Source organism: Acomys minous, assembly GCF_964271855.1.
Source record: "Acomys minous genome assembly, chromosome: 3".
Classification (NCBI taxonomy): Eukaryota; Metazoa; Chordata; class Mammalia; order Rodentia; family Muridae; genus Acomys; species Acomys minous.
Window position 1 is genome coordinate 91,482,241 of NC_140485.1, and position 16,365 is coordinate 91,498,605.

At 39.1% G+C, this 16,365-nt stretch overlaps 1 protein-coding gene across 3 annotated transcripts in view; it reads right to left on the minus strand.

Annotated features, from left to right (window-relative positions):
* HACE1 (HECT domain and ankyrin repeat containing E3 ubiquitin protein ligase 1) overlaps positions 1–16,365 on the minus strand; it is a 92,450-nt gene that overhangs the window by 52,719 nt on the left and 23,366 nt on the right. For all 3 annotated transcript variants that reach the window (XM_084777087.1, XM_084777088.1, XM_084777089.1), the window contains exons 6-7: positions 12,915–13,046; positions 1,762–1,844 (exon numbers count right to left, since the gene is read on the minus strand). In XM_084777087.1, the coding sequence (XP_084633213.1) occupies positions 1,762–1,844; positions 12,915–13,046 (215 nt within the window). The remainder of the gene's footprint in view (positions 1–1,761; positions 1,845–12,914; positions 13,047–16,365) is intronic.

Here is a 16,365-nt window from a genome sequence, read left to right on the forward strand (position 1 = left end):
AGTGACAATCACCTCTACATCCAGCACCCTCTTCTGGCCTGTACAGGAATCTATAATTATGTGCACATACCCCCAAAAGACACAAAGATACATAATTAAATTTGAAACTTTTTTTACTTAACAGATAATCTGGTCAAGGCAAAATTAGAGATGCCAATGGGAAACAAAAGAGGAAAAGGACATCTTTCTGTTGAAAATGAACCTCTAGTAAAATGATATAAAAGAGAGCTAAAGAGATTGCTTAGTGCCTAAGAGCACTTGGTGCTCTTGCAAAGGATGCCGGTTCAATTCAGAGCATCCATACGGCAGCTAACAACTATCTGTAACTCCAGTTCCAGATCAGACACCCTCTTCTGGGCTCCACAGGTACCAGGCATGCACATGGAGCACAAACATATAACCGTACACATAAAATAAAAGTAATTTTTAAATTATATAGAAGAATAGGATAAAGTTTCCAGATTCTCTATAAAAAATCTAAATGATTACAACTGACATATAATCAGCCATCCACACCTATGGGTTCCAGATGGACAGATTGAAAATATACAGGCATACAACAGTTGTACCTGTGCCAAATATGTAAATACTTTTTCTCTCATCATTACTCAAACAATACTGTATAACATATAATTAGATGCAGTAATACAGAGGTGACTAAACTACACCTAAGATGTTTGAAAATTACATCTAAATATTTTGGCATTTCACATCAGGGACTTTATATTAGATGCAGATATTCATCAGGGGTGAAAGCTGTTCTAGAACCAATACCCAAGGAAAGCAAGGAACAACTACAGGACTATAAAGCAAAAAAAGTAAATATCACAGCAGGGTTTTGCACTATTCCTAAGTGCAAACTACCTCTATGTGACACATACAAATATATATATGTGTGTGTGTGTAAGTGTATAGGTACAAGTGTGTTTATACCTAGCATACTACACCTCAGGGTTTGTTTTGTGTTGTGGATGCTGTGGCTGGCTTGTTCACTCCCCTGGTGCTGGGGATGAAAGAAAGGCCTTAGACATGCTCAGAACAAGTCCTCTACTGCAACTCTGGCCTTGTTTATCACTGTGGACTAATTCTTACATGCATATGAGATTGGTGAGTGAGTAAGCAAAGTACTTGCTGCTTACAAAAGTTAGAATACAAAAGAACAAGTCAAGAAAAATAACCAAGACAGGAGTGCAGAAACAGACTACATAACACATAACTTACAATGAAGATTGAATGCTTTTTAAAAAGTTATACACATAAAGAAAGAGAAGACTTGGCTCTGAACCAAGGTGTAGTCAGCAGTTTATCCAAGGGAGCAGGTAGACCTATGGAACTCACTGGATTACTGCTTTGTCCTAAGCCTGAAGTAGTTACATAAACAAGAACAGCTCCACTGATAAGACAGAAACCCTGGCAACTGAATGAAAAGCCAAGCGCAATGGTTCACACTTCTAATCCCAGCATGCAGGAGGCCGAGGGAAGAGGACCTAAAGTTTGAAGTCAGCCATGAGCTATACACTGTGCGTTCTAAGCAACCCTGGACTAGAGTAAGATCTTACCTCAAAATAACAATAATATTAGTAGAAAATGCTTTCTCTCCTGCAATTAAGTAACAGAAAGGTATTTATCATGCTAAATGAAAGCAAAGCATTTGTAGTAAAACAGTTTTAAAAAACATACACAAGGATTTATGTGTGAAAATAATAGTTGAAACATAACATTCTTTAATGGAAGCTTATGTGAAAATACAAAGTTTCATACCTACAAGCGAAGTACAGTGGCGTGGCTCCTGATACGTTAGGCCTGTTGATGTCAGCACCGCTGTCTAGCAAGCACTGCACTGTCTGGAAAAAAAGTTACAACAGTAAAACCAGAGCAGTCAAACAAAAGACATAGTTATTAGAACTTTACTCCACATAAGGAGAATTCTCCCCATAAGTGTTAAAAAGAAAGTGGGTGTGCAAGATCATGACGGTTATAATGGTGAACAAGCCCAATGTCATGAAAACCTCGCTGCCCACTCAGGTACTCTGTGAACTCTGTGCAACTGCCAACCTGATACAATGTGCCCTCTGCTTGCCTGGGAGAGTCCTCAATTATACTGCAGTCAACAGTCACATGACTACTCCAGACTTGAAATGTAGCTAGTGAAACCAAGAAACTGACTTTTTTATTTTTAATTATAATTATTTACAGTTGCATAGCTACAAAAAGCTGGCAGATTAGACATTATTACATTTAGATACCTAAATTTTAAAATTAAAACTTTTTAACCTCTAAGAAAGAAAGAAAGAAAGAAAGAAAGAAAGAAAGAAAGAAAATAAGTAATAGATCCAGAGCTGTAATTCTCCCAAAGCCAGGGAGTAACTGCTGAAGTACAACATTAGAAGCTAAGAAGCCCTTCTCCAATCACTGGAAGTCCATTCTGGCCCGAACTCTCTGAAACTCAACCATATGCCCTCTGCCCTCTGTAGTCATCTGATTCACAACAAGAGAAAGTGAGTTCACATAAAATGTTAAAATGCACATTTGAGATTCAGGATAGAACAAAGCCCACCTGAAAAAACCTCAAAAATAACATTTTCTAGTTTTATTCCTATGGTCCTCATTTCAGTTTTTCCTGGTAAAGAAAGGAGGAGGAGGAGGAGGAAGAGGAGGAGGAGGAAGAAGAGGAGGAGGAGGAGGAGAAGAAGAACAAGAACAAGAACAAGAAGAAGAAGGAGGAGGAGGAGGAGGAGAAGAAGAAAGCACATCAAGACATTAAAAAGAAAACAGCACTGGAATCAATTTTCTGAGTATTACTTGTGGATTAACCACACACACTGGTGCTCTAAACCCTAGCCCTACATCAGTAACAGGATCACAGTGCTCACCCACACAGAGAGAAGAGCCCTAGAACACGCTAAATCAGTAAGTTCTGCACAGGTTGCATTTGCCAATACTAGGAGATATTTGGATTTTTTATGACTAGGGAAGACGGGATGCTACTGGTTAGCTAGTGAGCAAAGATCAGGAATACAGAAAACATTCCATCATATGCAGGATAGAACTGCCACACAGCCCAAAAACACTGACTCCAAAATATGATAGTGCCACTAGAAACCTCAGTGTACAACCAAGCCAGGCAGTTCTAAATGCATTCCATGGGCAATGCGCCCAGCCAATGCCCCTTAGTATCTCATTCCTAAATAGGAAGGGACAGACAATATTTAAGATACAACTAAAGCAAACCTCTAACATGAAGACAAAAATAAAAAAAAAAAACCAAAAAAAACAAAAAAACCTCAGGAAAATATAAAAAGTAAAGGGAGCCATACAAAAAAGTCAGAAAAGTAACTAGGCAGGGTGTACATGCCTATCACCTCAGCTCTCAAGAAGGTAACACAGAGGTATGCCAAGTATAAGGTCAGCGAGGGCTACAAAGCAAGTTGAAGGGCAGCCTGAACTATACAGTAAAACCCAGTCTCAAAAAGACAGAATGGGGAGATAGAGACGGGGAAAAGGTAGGAGAAAGGAGGATACACAAGGATGCAAAGAGTATTTTAACCATAGAATAAGGGTCGGACCCTGAGGAGTACTCCCTCATTTAGAAAATAAGAAAAATTACAATTGTATAAAAGAAATAATCCAACTAACACTTAGAAAGACAATGTTTGGGACATCAACAAGACAGGAAAAGCAAATAAACAGAAAATAAGATGAGAAAATCAGTGACTCAGTACAGAGAGACAAACGACAGAAACCAAGAGTGATGGGCATGGTTGACAGAGATGTCAAGAAGTAATCCCAAAAGTCTGTCCAGAACTGAACAGCATGAATAGCCAGATCTAAGCAACTCACTTAGCCCCCGGTCTGAACACACTTAAAGAACCTCAACAAAGCAATGTCAATGTGAAATCTTTTAGCATGAAGTACATAAGATCTCAGAGATAACCTGAAATCAGACTAATATTAAACTTCATAAATCTAACACTGGAATCTAAACCATTTTTAAAAGCCTTCAAGTTTTTAAAAATTATTTCAAAGGTATAAATCTCGAGTCACCCATTCTATTATTCAGATGCATGGTCTAAAATGTACTTACCTATAATACTTTAATACTTAAAATACTTTCTCAAAAGCAGAAATTTGGGGAACCTTTGCTCCCCCTCAAAAAAAATAAAAATAAAGCAAGAAACAGATGATAAAGAAACCACAATGTAAGAAACTGAGCACAAGACATTTAAAATGTTCCACATTAAGCGAAAGAAAACCAGAATTGGCAGAGATTCTCTAACAAACTTGTCTTTGTAGACAACAGCACTGCAATGTTATTGGAACATAGCAGGGAAACTGCCAACGCACACAAGGGAAACTGAAAAGCTGGGGCTCATGAAGTGGCTCAGAAGACGGAACTGTGTGCTGTACAAACCTCACAACCTGAGCTCAATGCCCAGGACTGACTTGGTGCAGGAGTGGAAGGACTCCACACACTTCTGATTTCCACATGTGCATGACAGTACAGCCACACACCCATAACACACCCCACAACGCACCACACGAACACCTGATGATAGGAGGGGCTCCAGGGAAGAACACCCTTTCTGTGCGTGGGTTGCTTTGTTCTGCTCATGTGTGTGCTTAGTAGATACAATCTCCAGCAGCAAAAGCAAAGGGTTATAGGAAATTATGTTCCTATACAACTTCCTTCTGTTTAGGCAAGCAAGACTGGGAAGATAGCCAAATGGGTAGAAGTGCTTGCTGTGAAAGCACAAAGACATGAGCTCAAGTCCCCAGCACTCACATAAAAGCAGGGCATGGCCATATGTGCCTGTAACCCCACGCATGAGGTAACCCAATGAGGAAGTGAGTGGATGCCTGGAACTCACTGGGCAGCCACCCTAGCTAAACTCATGAGCATCAAGCTCAATTAAAGATACCGTGTCTCATAGAACGGTGGTGTAAAACAATAAGAAATGACTACCCAACACCCTCCTCTGGCCTCTGGCTGATGTGGACATTGTGATCATGGCAGAGAGAGAGAAAAAAATACAAGAAGGAGAAGTCATCAACCATTAATGTTTTTAATTGTTTGCTGGTCCTTTTTTTAGGAAAGCTCTAGAACAGGAAGGGAAATGACAGTTAAAACTCAATCAACTACTGATTCCACACTGTGATAAGAAAGGCAGCAAGAAAGTGATAGCAACCGTAGTCGCAGGATTTCTTTAAATCTCCAGTCACTAGCACCGCCGTCCAGTTCTGGGGGTGCAGTTCCTGTTGAGCCCTCCTGCAAAGTGAGCCTTTCAAGCCCTTCCCAGGCCTGGATTACACAAGGCCAAGTCACACCAAGATAGTTCAAAGCAACAATAAAAAGTGTCAATGGTAAAGCAGAAATCCCTGATTGCAACAACAAACTGTTTTCTTGCTTTAAAAAAAAAAGTACTCTCACGATCTAGAAGTGAAATACCATAGAAAATAAAGCCTACATAAAATTACACTGAAGTATTTGTTCCCCAAAAGTTTCAAGACAGTATACAGTCTTAAAATTTAACAAATGTTACCAACTATGTAAATGTGCTAATGTGCACATAATGGATGAAACTCAGATGGGGAAGCACATTCTCTGACATTTACTTAATTAATCAACACAGCAAGGTTCTTGAAGCAATGTGACTTAAAGACTTTCAGTCACATCAGTAAGGCACAACATAATTGACCAAAGTAAATTTCTGATTCAATTTTTTCAACTCCTAAGTATTTTCAAAACCTAAGATTTTTAACCAGACAAATAAATCAGATATAATTATTTGTAGAAAAAGAGCAACCAATATATACTCCACTTAAAGATACTACAAGGAAAAAATGACAAGTATTCATAAGTGCAATGAAAACAATGGGCAAAACGGCACTCTTTTAAGTTCCATTTTAAACAATCAAATTCTTGTTTATTATGTTCTATGAACTACAGCATATTCAAGGAATGTAGGGAATCATGAAAAATTTGGCAACAATAAAGGTTTCTGAATGTGCAAGGACTGAATATTAATTCAAAATCAAATGTGTAATGAATCTGAGCTGCTTCTGGAAGCACTCGCACTTGTTGCATCACACACTGCTATGCCCAGATCACTAGATCCTCGAAGACCACAGAGCTGTATGCAAAAAGCAAGCAGCCTTTACACATGCAGACATCACCATTTAGGCAAAATGGTGACCCTGCAGGCTCTTTTTAGAGGCATTCAGTGGAATTCCAAGGGTGGGGTTGGTGACCTTTAACATGGTTGGAGCATTCAAAGCTAGGGCAGACTGAGAGGGTGCCTGTGCCCTAGTCAGAGGTCACAAGTTAATCAGTTAATCGTAAGACAAGATATTTCCAGACCATCAGTAAACTAACCTTAAGAAATCTTATCTTAGAGGCAGGTGGATCACTGTGAGTTCGAGGCCAGCCTGGTCTACAAAGAGAGTCCAGGACAGCCAGGGCTACACAGAGAAACCTTGTCCCAAACAAAAAAAGAAAAAGAAAAAAAAGAAAAAGAAAAAGAAAAAGAAATCTTATCTTCCTCTGGCCAGGTAGCCAGGCCCTCCCCTGGTTGGCTGACAAGTTTTCTGTGGTATTCTAAGGTCTACTCCAAGCTTACAAGAAACTGAAGCCTGTCATGGCATCAGCTAGACTTATTAACCAGCCCTCCACCTTCCCTGCAGCCTTGGTTCTGAACATACACCATGCACTGCACACGCTCACACCATCTGCACATAGCTCAAACACCTTGGCTTAGATTCAAGACAATTCTGTTATTAACTCAAGTGTTATTATTGAACATACAAAATATTCTACTCTTTAGAAACAACAGTTTTACTATAAAAAAGAAAGAGTTAATATTACCTTACACTCCTTCCTCAACATGTCAGTATCAAGTTACTGTAACTTTGGAATACATTGTATTAAGATGTTTTGTTTTAAAATTGCTCTTTGAGTTGCTGACATGAGTTTTATTTAAATACATGCTTATATTTAAATTAATACAAAAGTATATAAAGGATCTGGAGAGATGGCTCAGACCACTAGCTGCTCTTCCAGAGGACCCAGGATTAAGTCCTAGGACCCACATGGCAGTTTACAGGCATCTGTAATTCTCTTTCTGGGAGATCTGACAGTCTCTTTGCCTTCTTGGGCACTAGGCATATATATGGTACACAAACATGCATACAGGCAAAACACCCATACATATAAATTTTTTTAAGGAATGTATTTTCAGAGGCTTTATTTTAAAAAGAAAAACTTAGATGAACTTGGACTTTATGACAACTTCTGATATGGTCCAAAACATAGTTCTGTCATTTTATAGTATGTATTTACGCAAAGCAGCATTCTCAACACTGGTTAGAACACAAAATATTAATCAACTCTGAAAAAAAGTTGAAGATGCTCTATATCTTGCAGTATTATATATAAAGCCAACTGTTAATTAAACAAATTCATCTTAGTAATACAGAAATTTGCCTTCATCTTTAATAGACAGTAAAACTGTATTTTATCAATGAACTGCTTATTATCAACAACTATTTTATGTAATGATATACCAAAAGTTATAAATAAAAAAAAACTTTCTTAGGCTTTTGAAAAGAGGCTGCAAACAGAACTGGAGAAATTGCTCAGTGAATAAAGTTCTTGCCAAGCAAGTAAAAAGACTGAAGTTGGAATACCCTGAAACCAAAATAAAAGTGCACAGCAGCTACCTGAATCCCAGCATTCAGAAGTCAGATGTGACTCCCAAGACCAGTGGCTAGAAAAGCTAGAACTGGCACTGGCAGGTCCAGATGCTACAGAAGACCCTGCCTCGTAAACAGAATGAAGACTAATCAACGAAGATCATCAAACCCCAACTTCAGGCCTACACACACACACACACACACACACACACACACACGTGTGCGTGTGGGCACACACACCAAAAAAAGAGGCCCTGCTATAAACTATTTTAAATACCAGAGTTCAAGAATGAAAGGACAAAATGCTGTCTTTTGAGAGAGGGTCTCCCTATGCAACCCATACTGGCCTGGAACTCACTATGTAGACCAGGATAGTCTTAAACTCTACATCCTCTTGCCCCTGCCTCTTGCATGCTGGGATTAAAGCTGTGTGCCACCATGCCAACTAAAACCCTTTTCATGAGTTTATATTGCAATGAGGGAAAAAAGACCAAGAGATAAAGCAAACAAATGATGCATAGCATCCTAAGTGGTGATCACGGCTATGCAGAAAATCAGAATTCTCTCCCATCTATTTTAAAAGTATGTCTTGCCCTGAAACTCTACACACAAACAAACACCTTCATTAAAACTGTCTGTATTAAGACCAAAGTGTCCAAAGTGTGCAACTGCAATTTGCAATGATGATCATAATTTCTCATTTTGAGAACTGTAGGGCTTCTTGTTTACTTGTTTTAAAACATACGTTCAGAGCCAGGCTGATGACGAGCACACCTTTAATCCCAGCACGTGGGAGGCAGGGCCAGGTGGATCTCTGTGAGCTCAAGCTCAGCCTGGTCTACAGTGTAAGTGCCAGGATAGCCAAGGCTAAAGAGAGAAGCTCTGTCTTGAAAAACAATAATAAAAATAATAAGTTCAGCAGCTCACAATAAAAGTGTATCAACATAATTTTAAATATATAAAAGTTTTAATTTACTCTTAGAGATTTTCATACATGTATACAAGGCATTTTGATCATATTAATCCCTACTTCGTCCCTCCAACTCCTCTCAAAGCCCCTCCATAACCCCCTCCAACATGTCCTTTTTTTTCTTTTTTCTTTTTGAATGCCACTGAGTCTAACTAGTTCTAGTCACATCCACATGAGAATGGGGATGCCCATACATTTTAAAGTTAATTTAACAAATACAACTTTAAAAACTATACCAAATTGAAGTCATTTTGTGTATCAAAATTAGAAGCGAAGTTCTTTAAAAAGCTAGGAGTTTCAGGACAGAGAGATGGCTCAGGGGCTAACGTGCTGACCACACAGCCTGCCAATCTGAGTTCACTGCCTACAACTCATATAAAGGTGGAAGGAAAAGGAACCCCCCAAAAGCTGTCCTGACCTCCACACACAAAACTGTGGCAAGCATGCTTACATGCATATCACACGCACACACATACATACAAACACTGGTTTTACAGTTAGAATTTTTGCAGGATAGGTGGTGCGTACATGTATCCCAGAAGGTAGAGGCAAGGTTCTTTGTAAATTCAAGGCTAGCCTGGTCTACACGGGTTTCCAGGGCAATGAGGCAGACATGATGAGACCCAGTCTAAAATATGAAAGGAAAAACCTATTCAGTTAGTAGTCCCTGATTATGCAAAACATAGGCCCTTTCTCCTTACAGAATGAGAAGCTGCTCAGGACAGACCTAGGGGGAGAAAGCATAGAGAGGATTTTCACATGGTAAGGGATCATTTAAATATAACACATTTTTTACAGATTCCATAACCTCCCAAGAACCATTACCACAGCCTCCCAAGAACACTAACATGCAATCTCTAACATGAGCCCACCTAAACTATAATTCACAGAAATCCCAAACAGCTCTGCATTATCACTGTCAACTCTCAGAATAACACGGATCAAACTGTAAAGAACAGTAAAGCTGTGATATTATTCTTTACAAAAAGGGAACCTTCTTTTCTTTCTTTTTTTGGCTTTTCAAGACAGTGTTTCCCTGTGCAGCTCTAGCTGTCCTGAAACTCACTCTGTAGACCAGGCTGGCCTTGAACTCAAATATCTGCCTGCCTCTGCCTCCCAAGTGCTGAGGTTAAAGGTGTGCGCCACCACCCAGCAGAAGCATTCTTTTATATTACATAGTTCCAATGATGACTTACAGCAAAGACAAGTAATTTACATGCTAAGAAAAAATGACAGCTCCATATTCAGTAATGAGCAGCATGGCCTCTTTACACGCCTACCCTCCTAAACCTATGAACTCTTTGGCCCTTCTGTGATAGCCAACAAAAATCATTACTATCCAGTTGTGTTAGGAAAACAAGTGTCAGAGGAATTTTAATTATCTGGTCATATTTTCCAGAAGCAGTTAAAGGAAAATTCTAGCACTGGAATAAATAAAATCACTCTGAACATTAAAATACATTCTGAAACATTTGTCTGCTTACCTATATGCCTCAAGGCATAATTGGATTAATGTCTTACAAATGTGTTCAATTCAGTCTGCATGTCTGTCAGGTCACTGTGAAAGAAAAGCTTGAAGCCAGCTTAAGATGCCGAGAGCGCCAACAGAACAGAAGCGGCCACTATTCCTAGCAAGCCTTGAGTGGACCTTGCACAGCAGCATGCCACAAATGTTTTTAAGTTTCAAGAGCATAAATCTACCCAAACAAGGGTTCAACTACAGCTTTGTGAGGCTTGAGAAGATTCACATATTAGGTTATATGAACTTAGGGATTAAAATTTCTTCTTTTAAAAGTAGAATTCACTTTGAAATAAGTTATAGTTTCATACCTAACCCTCTATGTAATCTAACCATGAAAAGAGTCTATTTTCCAGGTGTTTTATCTTTTAGAAAAGGCATTTCTTGTAAAATTTTTTTAAAAAATGGAAGAATAGATATTTATTTGCAAATCTCAAAAAGCTTTTATGTTCTCAGGCATTTGTTCAAAATCTTTTCGTAAGCTCCTGAGATTTACTGTAAAATGAAGATAAAGCAAATTACAATTTTTTTAAGTTGTTATTTTGTCTTAATTTGAAATAGCTGGTAAGATTTTTCAAAGATATTTTTAATAACAATTCTTTCCCCCTTTAAAGTTTTATATTTTGCCCTATGAAATATATACACAATAGCTAGATGTGGTGGTGCACGCCTTTAATGCCAGCACTGGGGAGAGATACAGCTCTCTGAGTTCAGGGCCAGCCTTGTCTACAAAACAAGTTCCAGGACAGCCACCAAGGTTTTCTTAATAACCTTTGTTTCTACACTAGCTTCAAACAGCTAATGTTAGCCTCTGTGGGCTACTTCCAATTATAACCTCAGGGTTCCTATACAAATGTAAGGTTTCTAAGTCTTAGCAAGTAACATTATATTTATCTGGTATGGCAGGATGCTGACACTAAAGTAGATTCTTTTTTTCTACCCCTTGAGAGTGATCAGTGACTCGTTTTCTAGTATGTAGTAGTTCCTGTAAAATCTAGCTCACTGGGACTGGGCACACAGCTCCAGCAATGAATACTATATGCGTAAGGCCCTGGATTTAAGCTCTGGTACCACGGGGGGGGGGGGGGGGGGGGCGGAGTCACTCAAATCAAGACACTTCATTTTTTTCAAATATAATATCTTTAAAGTCCAATAATACTGATGAAAGAACAAAAGAAATGATGAACCAGTGAGAACAAATGCTACTTGAAAATGCTTGAGCCAGGCAGTGCTGGTGCATGCCTTTAATCCCAGCACCTGGGAGGCAGAAGCAGGTGGATCTCTGAATTAGAAGCCAGCCTGGTCTATAGAGTGAATTCCAAGACAGCCAGGACTAAATAGAGAAACACTGTCTTGAAAAAAACAAAAACAAAAAAGAAAAGTGTTTGGATATTTTTCAGATGATAAAAACAAACATAATCTACACATGAACAGTGATATTTAGAAGACATTCTAAGAGAAAAAAAAACCTGTATTTTACATCCCTCTTTTCCCCCAGACCTTACTAAAAACAAATTAACATCACCATCTTGAAGAAGACCAGTATCTGTGAAAAACAGGTAGGTGTAGTTACACAGTTTGCAATCCTAGCTCTTGGGAAGCGGGGACAGGTGGATCACTTGGAATCAAAGGCCAGTCAGCCTAACCTACTCAATGAACTCCAGGCCAATGAAAGACCTCACTCAAAAAGAAAGAAAGGGGGATGGCACCTGAGAAAGATAACACAGAGAGAGAGACAGACAGACAGACAGAGACAGAGACAGAGACAGAGACAGAAACAGAGACAGAAATCTAGATCCCAACACTGGTTTCCAACAAAAGAGTAAGACTAAGAACTGCCACAAAATAAATAAATGTGTGAACTGTACATGTGGTCACGCCTATAATCTCACCACTCAAGAGACAAACAAATATTACTGTAAGTTCAAGATCAGCCTCATCTACATAGGGAGCTCCCTGCCAGCCAGAGTTACATAGTAAGTCCCTGACTCAAAAAACAAAAGTATGTATCTATATGCAAACATACAAACTTTTTTCAGTTACTGGTAATGACTTGTTTTCAGCTCATTTTGTTATTGTTCTGGTTATCAAATAAAGAAATTACATTCTATTATCAAGGTTTAATGTGGAAGAAAGACAACATAAACAGACCAGGAAAGGCAATCTAAAGCCTTATGCTCTCCATCTTTATACAAAGCAGCAGTCTCCTAATAAAAAAAACTATTACGAATTAAATGTCTAGATGACAGTAAGAGGAAAGTAACACTATAGAACAAATACAGGTTCACAGAAATCTACAGAAAGTTCCATCATATGGAGGAAACAGAAAACTATGATAATGCAAGGAAAATATTAAAAAGCAATATCAATATTCACTTTATTCAATAATTCCATAATTGACAATTGGTAAATACAAATGTGTTGGTACTTGTTAAAACTAGATAATGGCTTAAAATACATGTAAAGACATACTAATTTAAAATTGTAATAGTCATTTATTTAAAATAGAGTCAGAAATAAAATCAAAATTATAACTAATTTCAGCGAAGTCAAAAGCACTATTTACTATTCCCTCTGCCCAGATAGAATGTTAGTCAGAAGTCTGTACAAAATAAAAAATAGTATTTTGCTATAATGCTGCATGTTTACAAATACGAAAAATGAAAATCTCATGAATTCAAACTTTTTTAAAAACAAACACATGCATTCCTTGAACATCTTCATGGAGGGATTTACCGTTTTGTGCCCGTTCTGGCAGGCCACATGCAATGCTGTCTGCCCCATGGCATCCTCAACATCCACATCACTGACGTGCTGCACAAGGTCATGGAGTAGCTCTGTCCTCCCATTCACAGCCAGCCAGTGTATCTGTGAAGCCATTTTGTTGTTAGCATTTGAGCAAGAGAGTTTCATTAAAAGTCAGCATATGAACAATGCTATTTCTCTTCTGAGCACAACATCCACACTAAAGGTTCTATAATAATTTTTCCCTGCTTTTAAAAGAGAAAAACCACGCATCAAGATGTTGGCTTGTCTACAGCCATACTAACCTGAATGCGCCCGATCTCATCTGATCTCAGAAGATGTTGGCTATGTCACCATATATTACAAAATCAGGAACTAAAGGATTCTATACAATAAGCATCCCCTAGGCTTTGGTAACCAAATAATCTGCTTCTTAGATGACACTGGCCTCTTAACAGCTTATTGCTAGAAAAAAATATAGGTTACTAATTTTCCTTGCCCAGAAGCAAACATACACCTAAATAAAACACACTTCTTGGAGTGGTAAGTAGCAAATATATCCTACACTAATAATAAAATATGTAACAATAATTTTTACAAGATGTAAAATACCTATATCACTGAAAGATAATGTTAAATTTCTAACTAGGAATAACAGAGGAAGGTGGGTGAAGCAAACCTGTAATCCTAGCACCTGGTAAGTAGGAGCAAGCAGATCAGGAATTCAAGACCAAATTTAGGTACATAGTAAATGTAAGTCTAGCCTAAATTACAAGAAATCCAGCGTCAGGAACACATCTGCAATCCCAGCACTAGGGAGACCAGCCTGGTCTACAGATCCAGTTCCAGGACAGCCAGGGCTATAAAGAGAAACTATGTCTCGAAAAAAGAAAGAAATTCCCTTTCAAGGACTGTTCCAGTTTGCTTCTCTGTTGCAGTAATAAAACACTGAGCTAAACAAATTTGCATTGGAAAGGGTTTATTTGGCTTGCAGTTCCACATCACAGTCCATCACTGAATAAGTCAGGACAGGCACCCACGCAGAAACCTGGAGGCAGGAGCTCAAGCACAGAACGTGGAGGAATGCTGCTTACTGACTTGCTTCCCCTGGCTTGTTCATCTATCTTTTATATACAGCCCAGGCTTACCTACCCGGGGATGCTACCGTCTACAGTGGGCTGGGCCCTCCATACGAAACACAAAGAAATATAGGCAACTACAAAAAACTGGAAGCAGGAAAGGTAGTCTTCCTCATGTAAGAGCACACTAACGCGTAGTCCAATTCCAAAAGGTCAGCCCTGAAAACACACATGTAAGTAACATTAACTGGACTGAGCATGTTTTCTGTATGTGTGCATATGTATGTGTGTTGTTGTTGCATGCATTTATGTGCATGTTTAGGTGTGTGTGTGTATATGTGTGTGTGTGTGTGTGTTTGCATACAATAACAATTAGTGAAAAAAGAAGCCATGATTTGAAGGAGACTAGAGAGGACAGTATATGGTAGGATTTGAAAAGAGGAAAGGGAAGGAGGAAAAGAGAAAAAAGAAAAAAACTGGAGCTGGAGCAAGGGTGCACACTGGAACCCTTAGTTGATCCTTCTTGCCAATGACTGTGAGTTCTGCCAAGTTGACAAAAATTAAGCAGCACAGAAATTATCATTGTGGCACAGTAGTCCTCAAGCTTCCTAACACTGCCACCCTTTAATACAGTTCCTCGTGTTGTGCTAACTCCCAACCATAAAATTATTTTGTTGCACGTTCATAACTATAATCTTCCTACTCGTAAGAATCATAATGTAAATATCTGATCTGTGATCCCATAAAGACATGACCCACAGATTGAAAACCACTGTTGTCATATGGATCATATTAAACTCCTGCTTAGAACATACAGAGTTCCAAATTCCATCCCCCAGCACTAAAAATTACAGTGGGAAGCCCTGCCCCTCACCTACTGCAGCGCTCAGGAGAGCAGGCCCTGCACCTCATCTGGGCAGCACAGTAGCCTGACCCTGATGTTGGAGGCTAGAAAAAGACAGCCTGAGGGTGTGAGTGTGCAAGAAATGGACCCTACAACTTGTCTACCCAATCCTCTCCCCTTGCTGTCTATGGCAGGCAAGAGAGCTGCCCCTGACCCTCACCAGCTGCAGCACTTGGGAAAGCAGGCCCTATACCTCACCTAAGCAGCACAGTAGATTACTGGTGAACTAGCCCTGAAGGCAAGAGAGCAGAAGATCTGTGAGCTGACCAGCTCAGATACCACCCAGGCCCAGATCCGGGGCTTTGAGTTGTCCCAGCCCAACATCTACCTTATCTACGAACTGCTGGAGTGCACGAAGGGGCCAAACTACAGGTCCAAAACCACATGACCTCCATGACACAGGGCAATGACAGAATATCCAGCAGGAGTAACAGTGAGGTTCCAGTACTAGTATGGCAGCAGAAGCCAGAAGCCCCGTACGAGAAGTCATTGCAATGAACATCTGCAAGCAAATTAGTGTGGACAAAAGGGTATACTGTGGGACACACCGTGAAACATTACAGCTTCCACAATGAGATTTTTTTTTCCTATGTTGAGGGAGGAAGCTGCAAGGCTAGAGGATGGGAGAAACTGAGGTGCACAATGTGAAGTTCACAAAGAACCAACAAAGTTTCCAAAATTTAAGGTGTGGAGCAGATAATTTCAGACTAAGTATTACATATTATTTTTCACTTTATGTTTTCCCCACTACAAATATTAAGACACACTTTCTTATCTTAGAAGTGCAGTCTGGTTGCTTTTAATACAACACCACTAAAGTAACAGTAAAAGAGTAGTTTTTTTTGCTTTGTTTTGTTTTGTTTTAAAGAACCTGCTCATCAAGACAAGAGGGAAGCAGAAGGTTGGAAGCTGGAAAGCATGTATTACAATTTATCTTGCTAGATAATATTTATTGTCATGTCAGAACAAAAAACAGAATCCTAAGCAAGAAAAAGCAAAAGCTACGTAAGAGGTGAGGGGACTATAGAGGGGGCTCATGCATTAAGAATACATCATGCTCCTGCACAGGACCTGGGCTCAGCTCCAAGCACCCACATGGTGGCTCACAACCATCTTTAACTCCAGTTCCAGTGGATCCAATGCCCTTTTCTGGCCTCTAGGTGACCAGGCACATATATGGTTCCTAGACATACATGTAGGTAAAACATTCATACATAAAATATAAAAATAAATAAATCTTTAAATGTAAATTTTTTTAAAAAGAAGGCATGTAATAACTTGGACCACAGAACCCCTAAAAGACTCCAGAATTAGTAGTAAGTAGTTTGGGCCTCATGAACTAGGATGGAACTAAAAGCACATCAAAGTTGAAATTTTGTTTAATACAACTTAAGACTTTCAGATCCCTATCACTTACCAACTTTACAATGACAGGGAAAGCTCCTCATTAATCTGATCA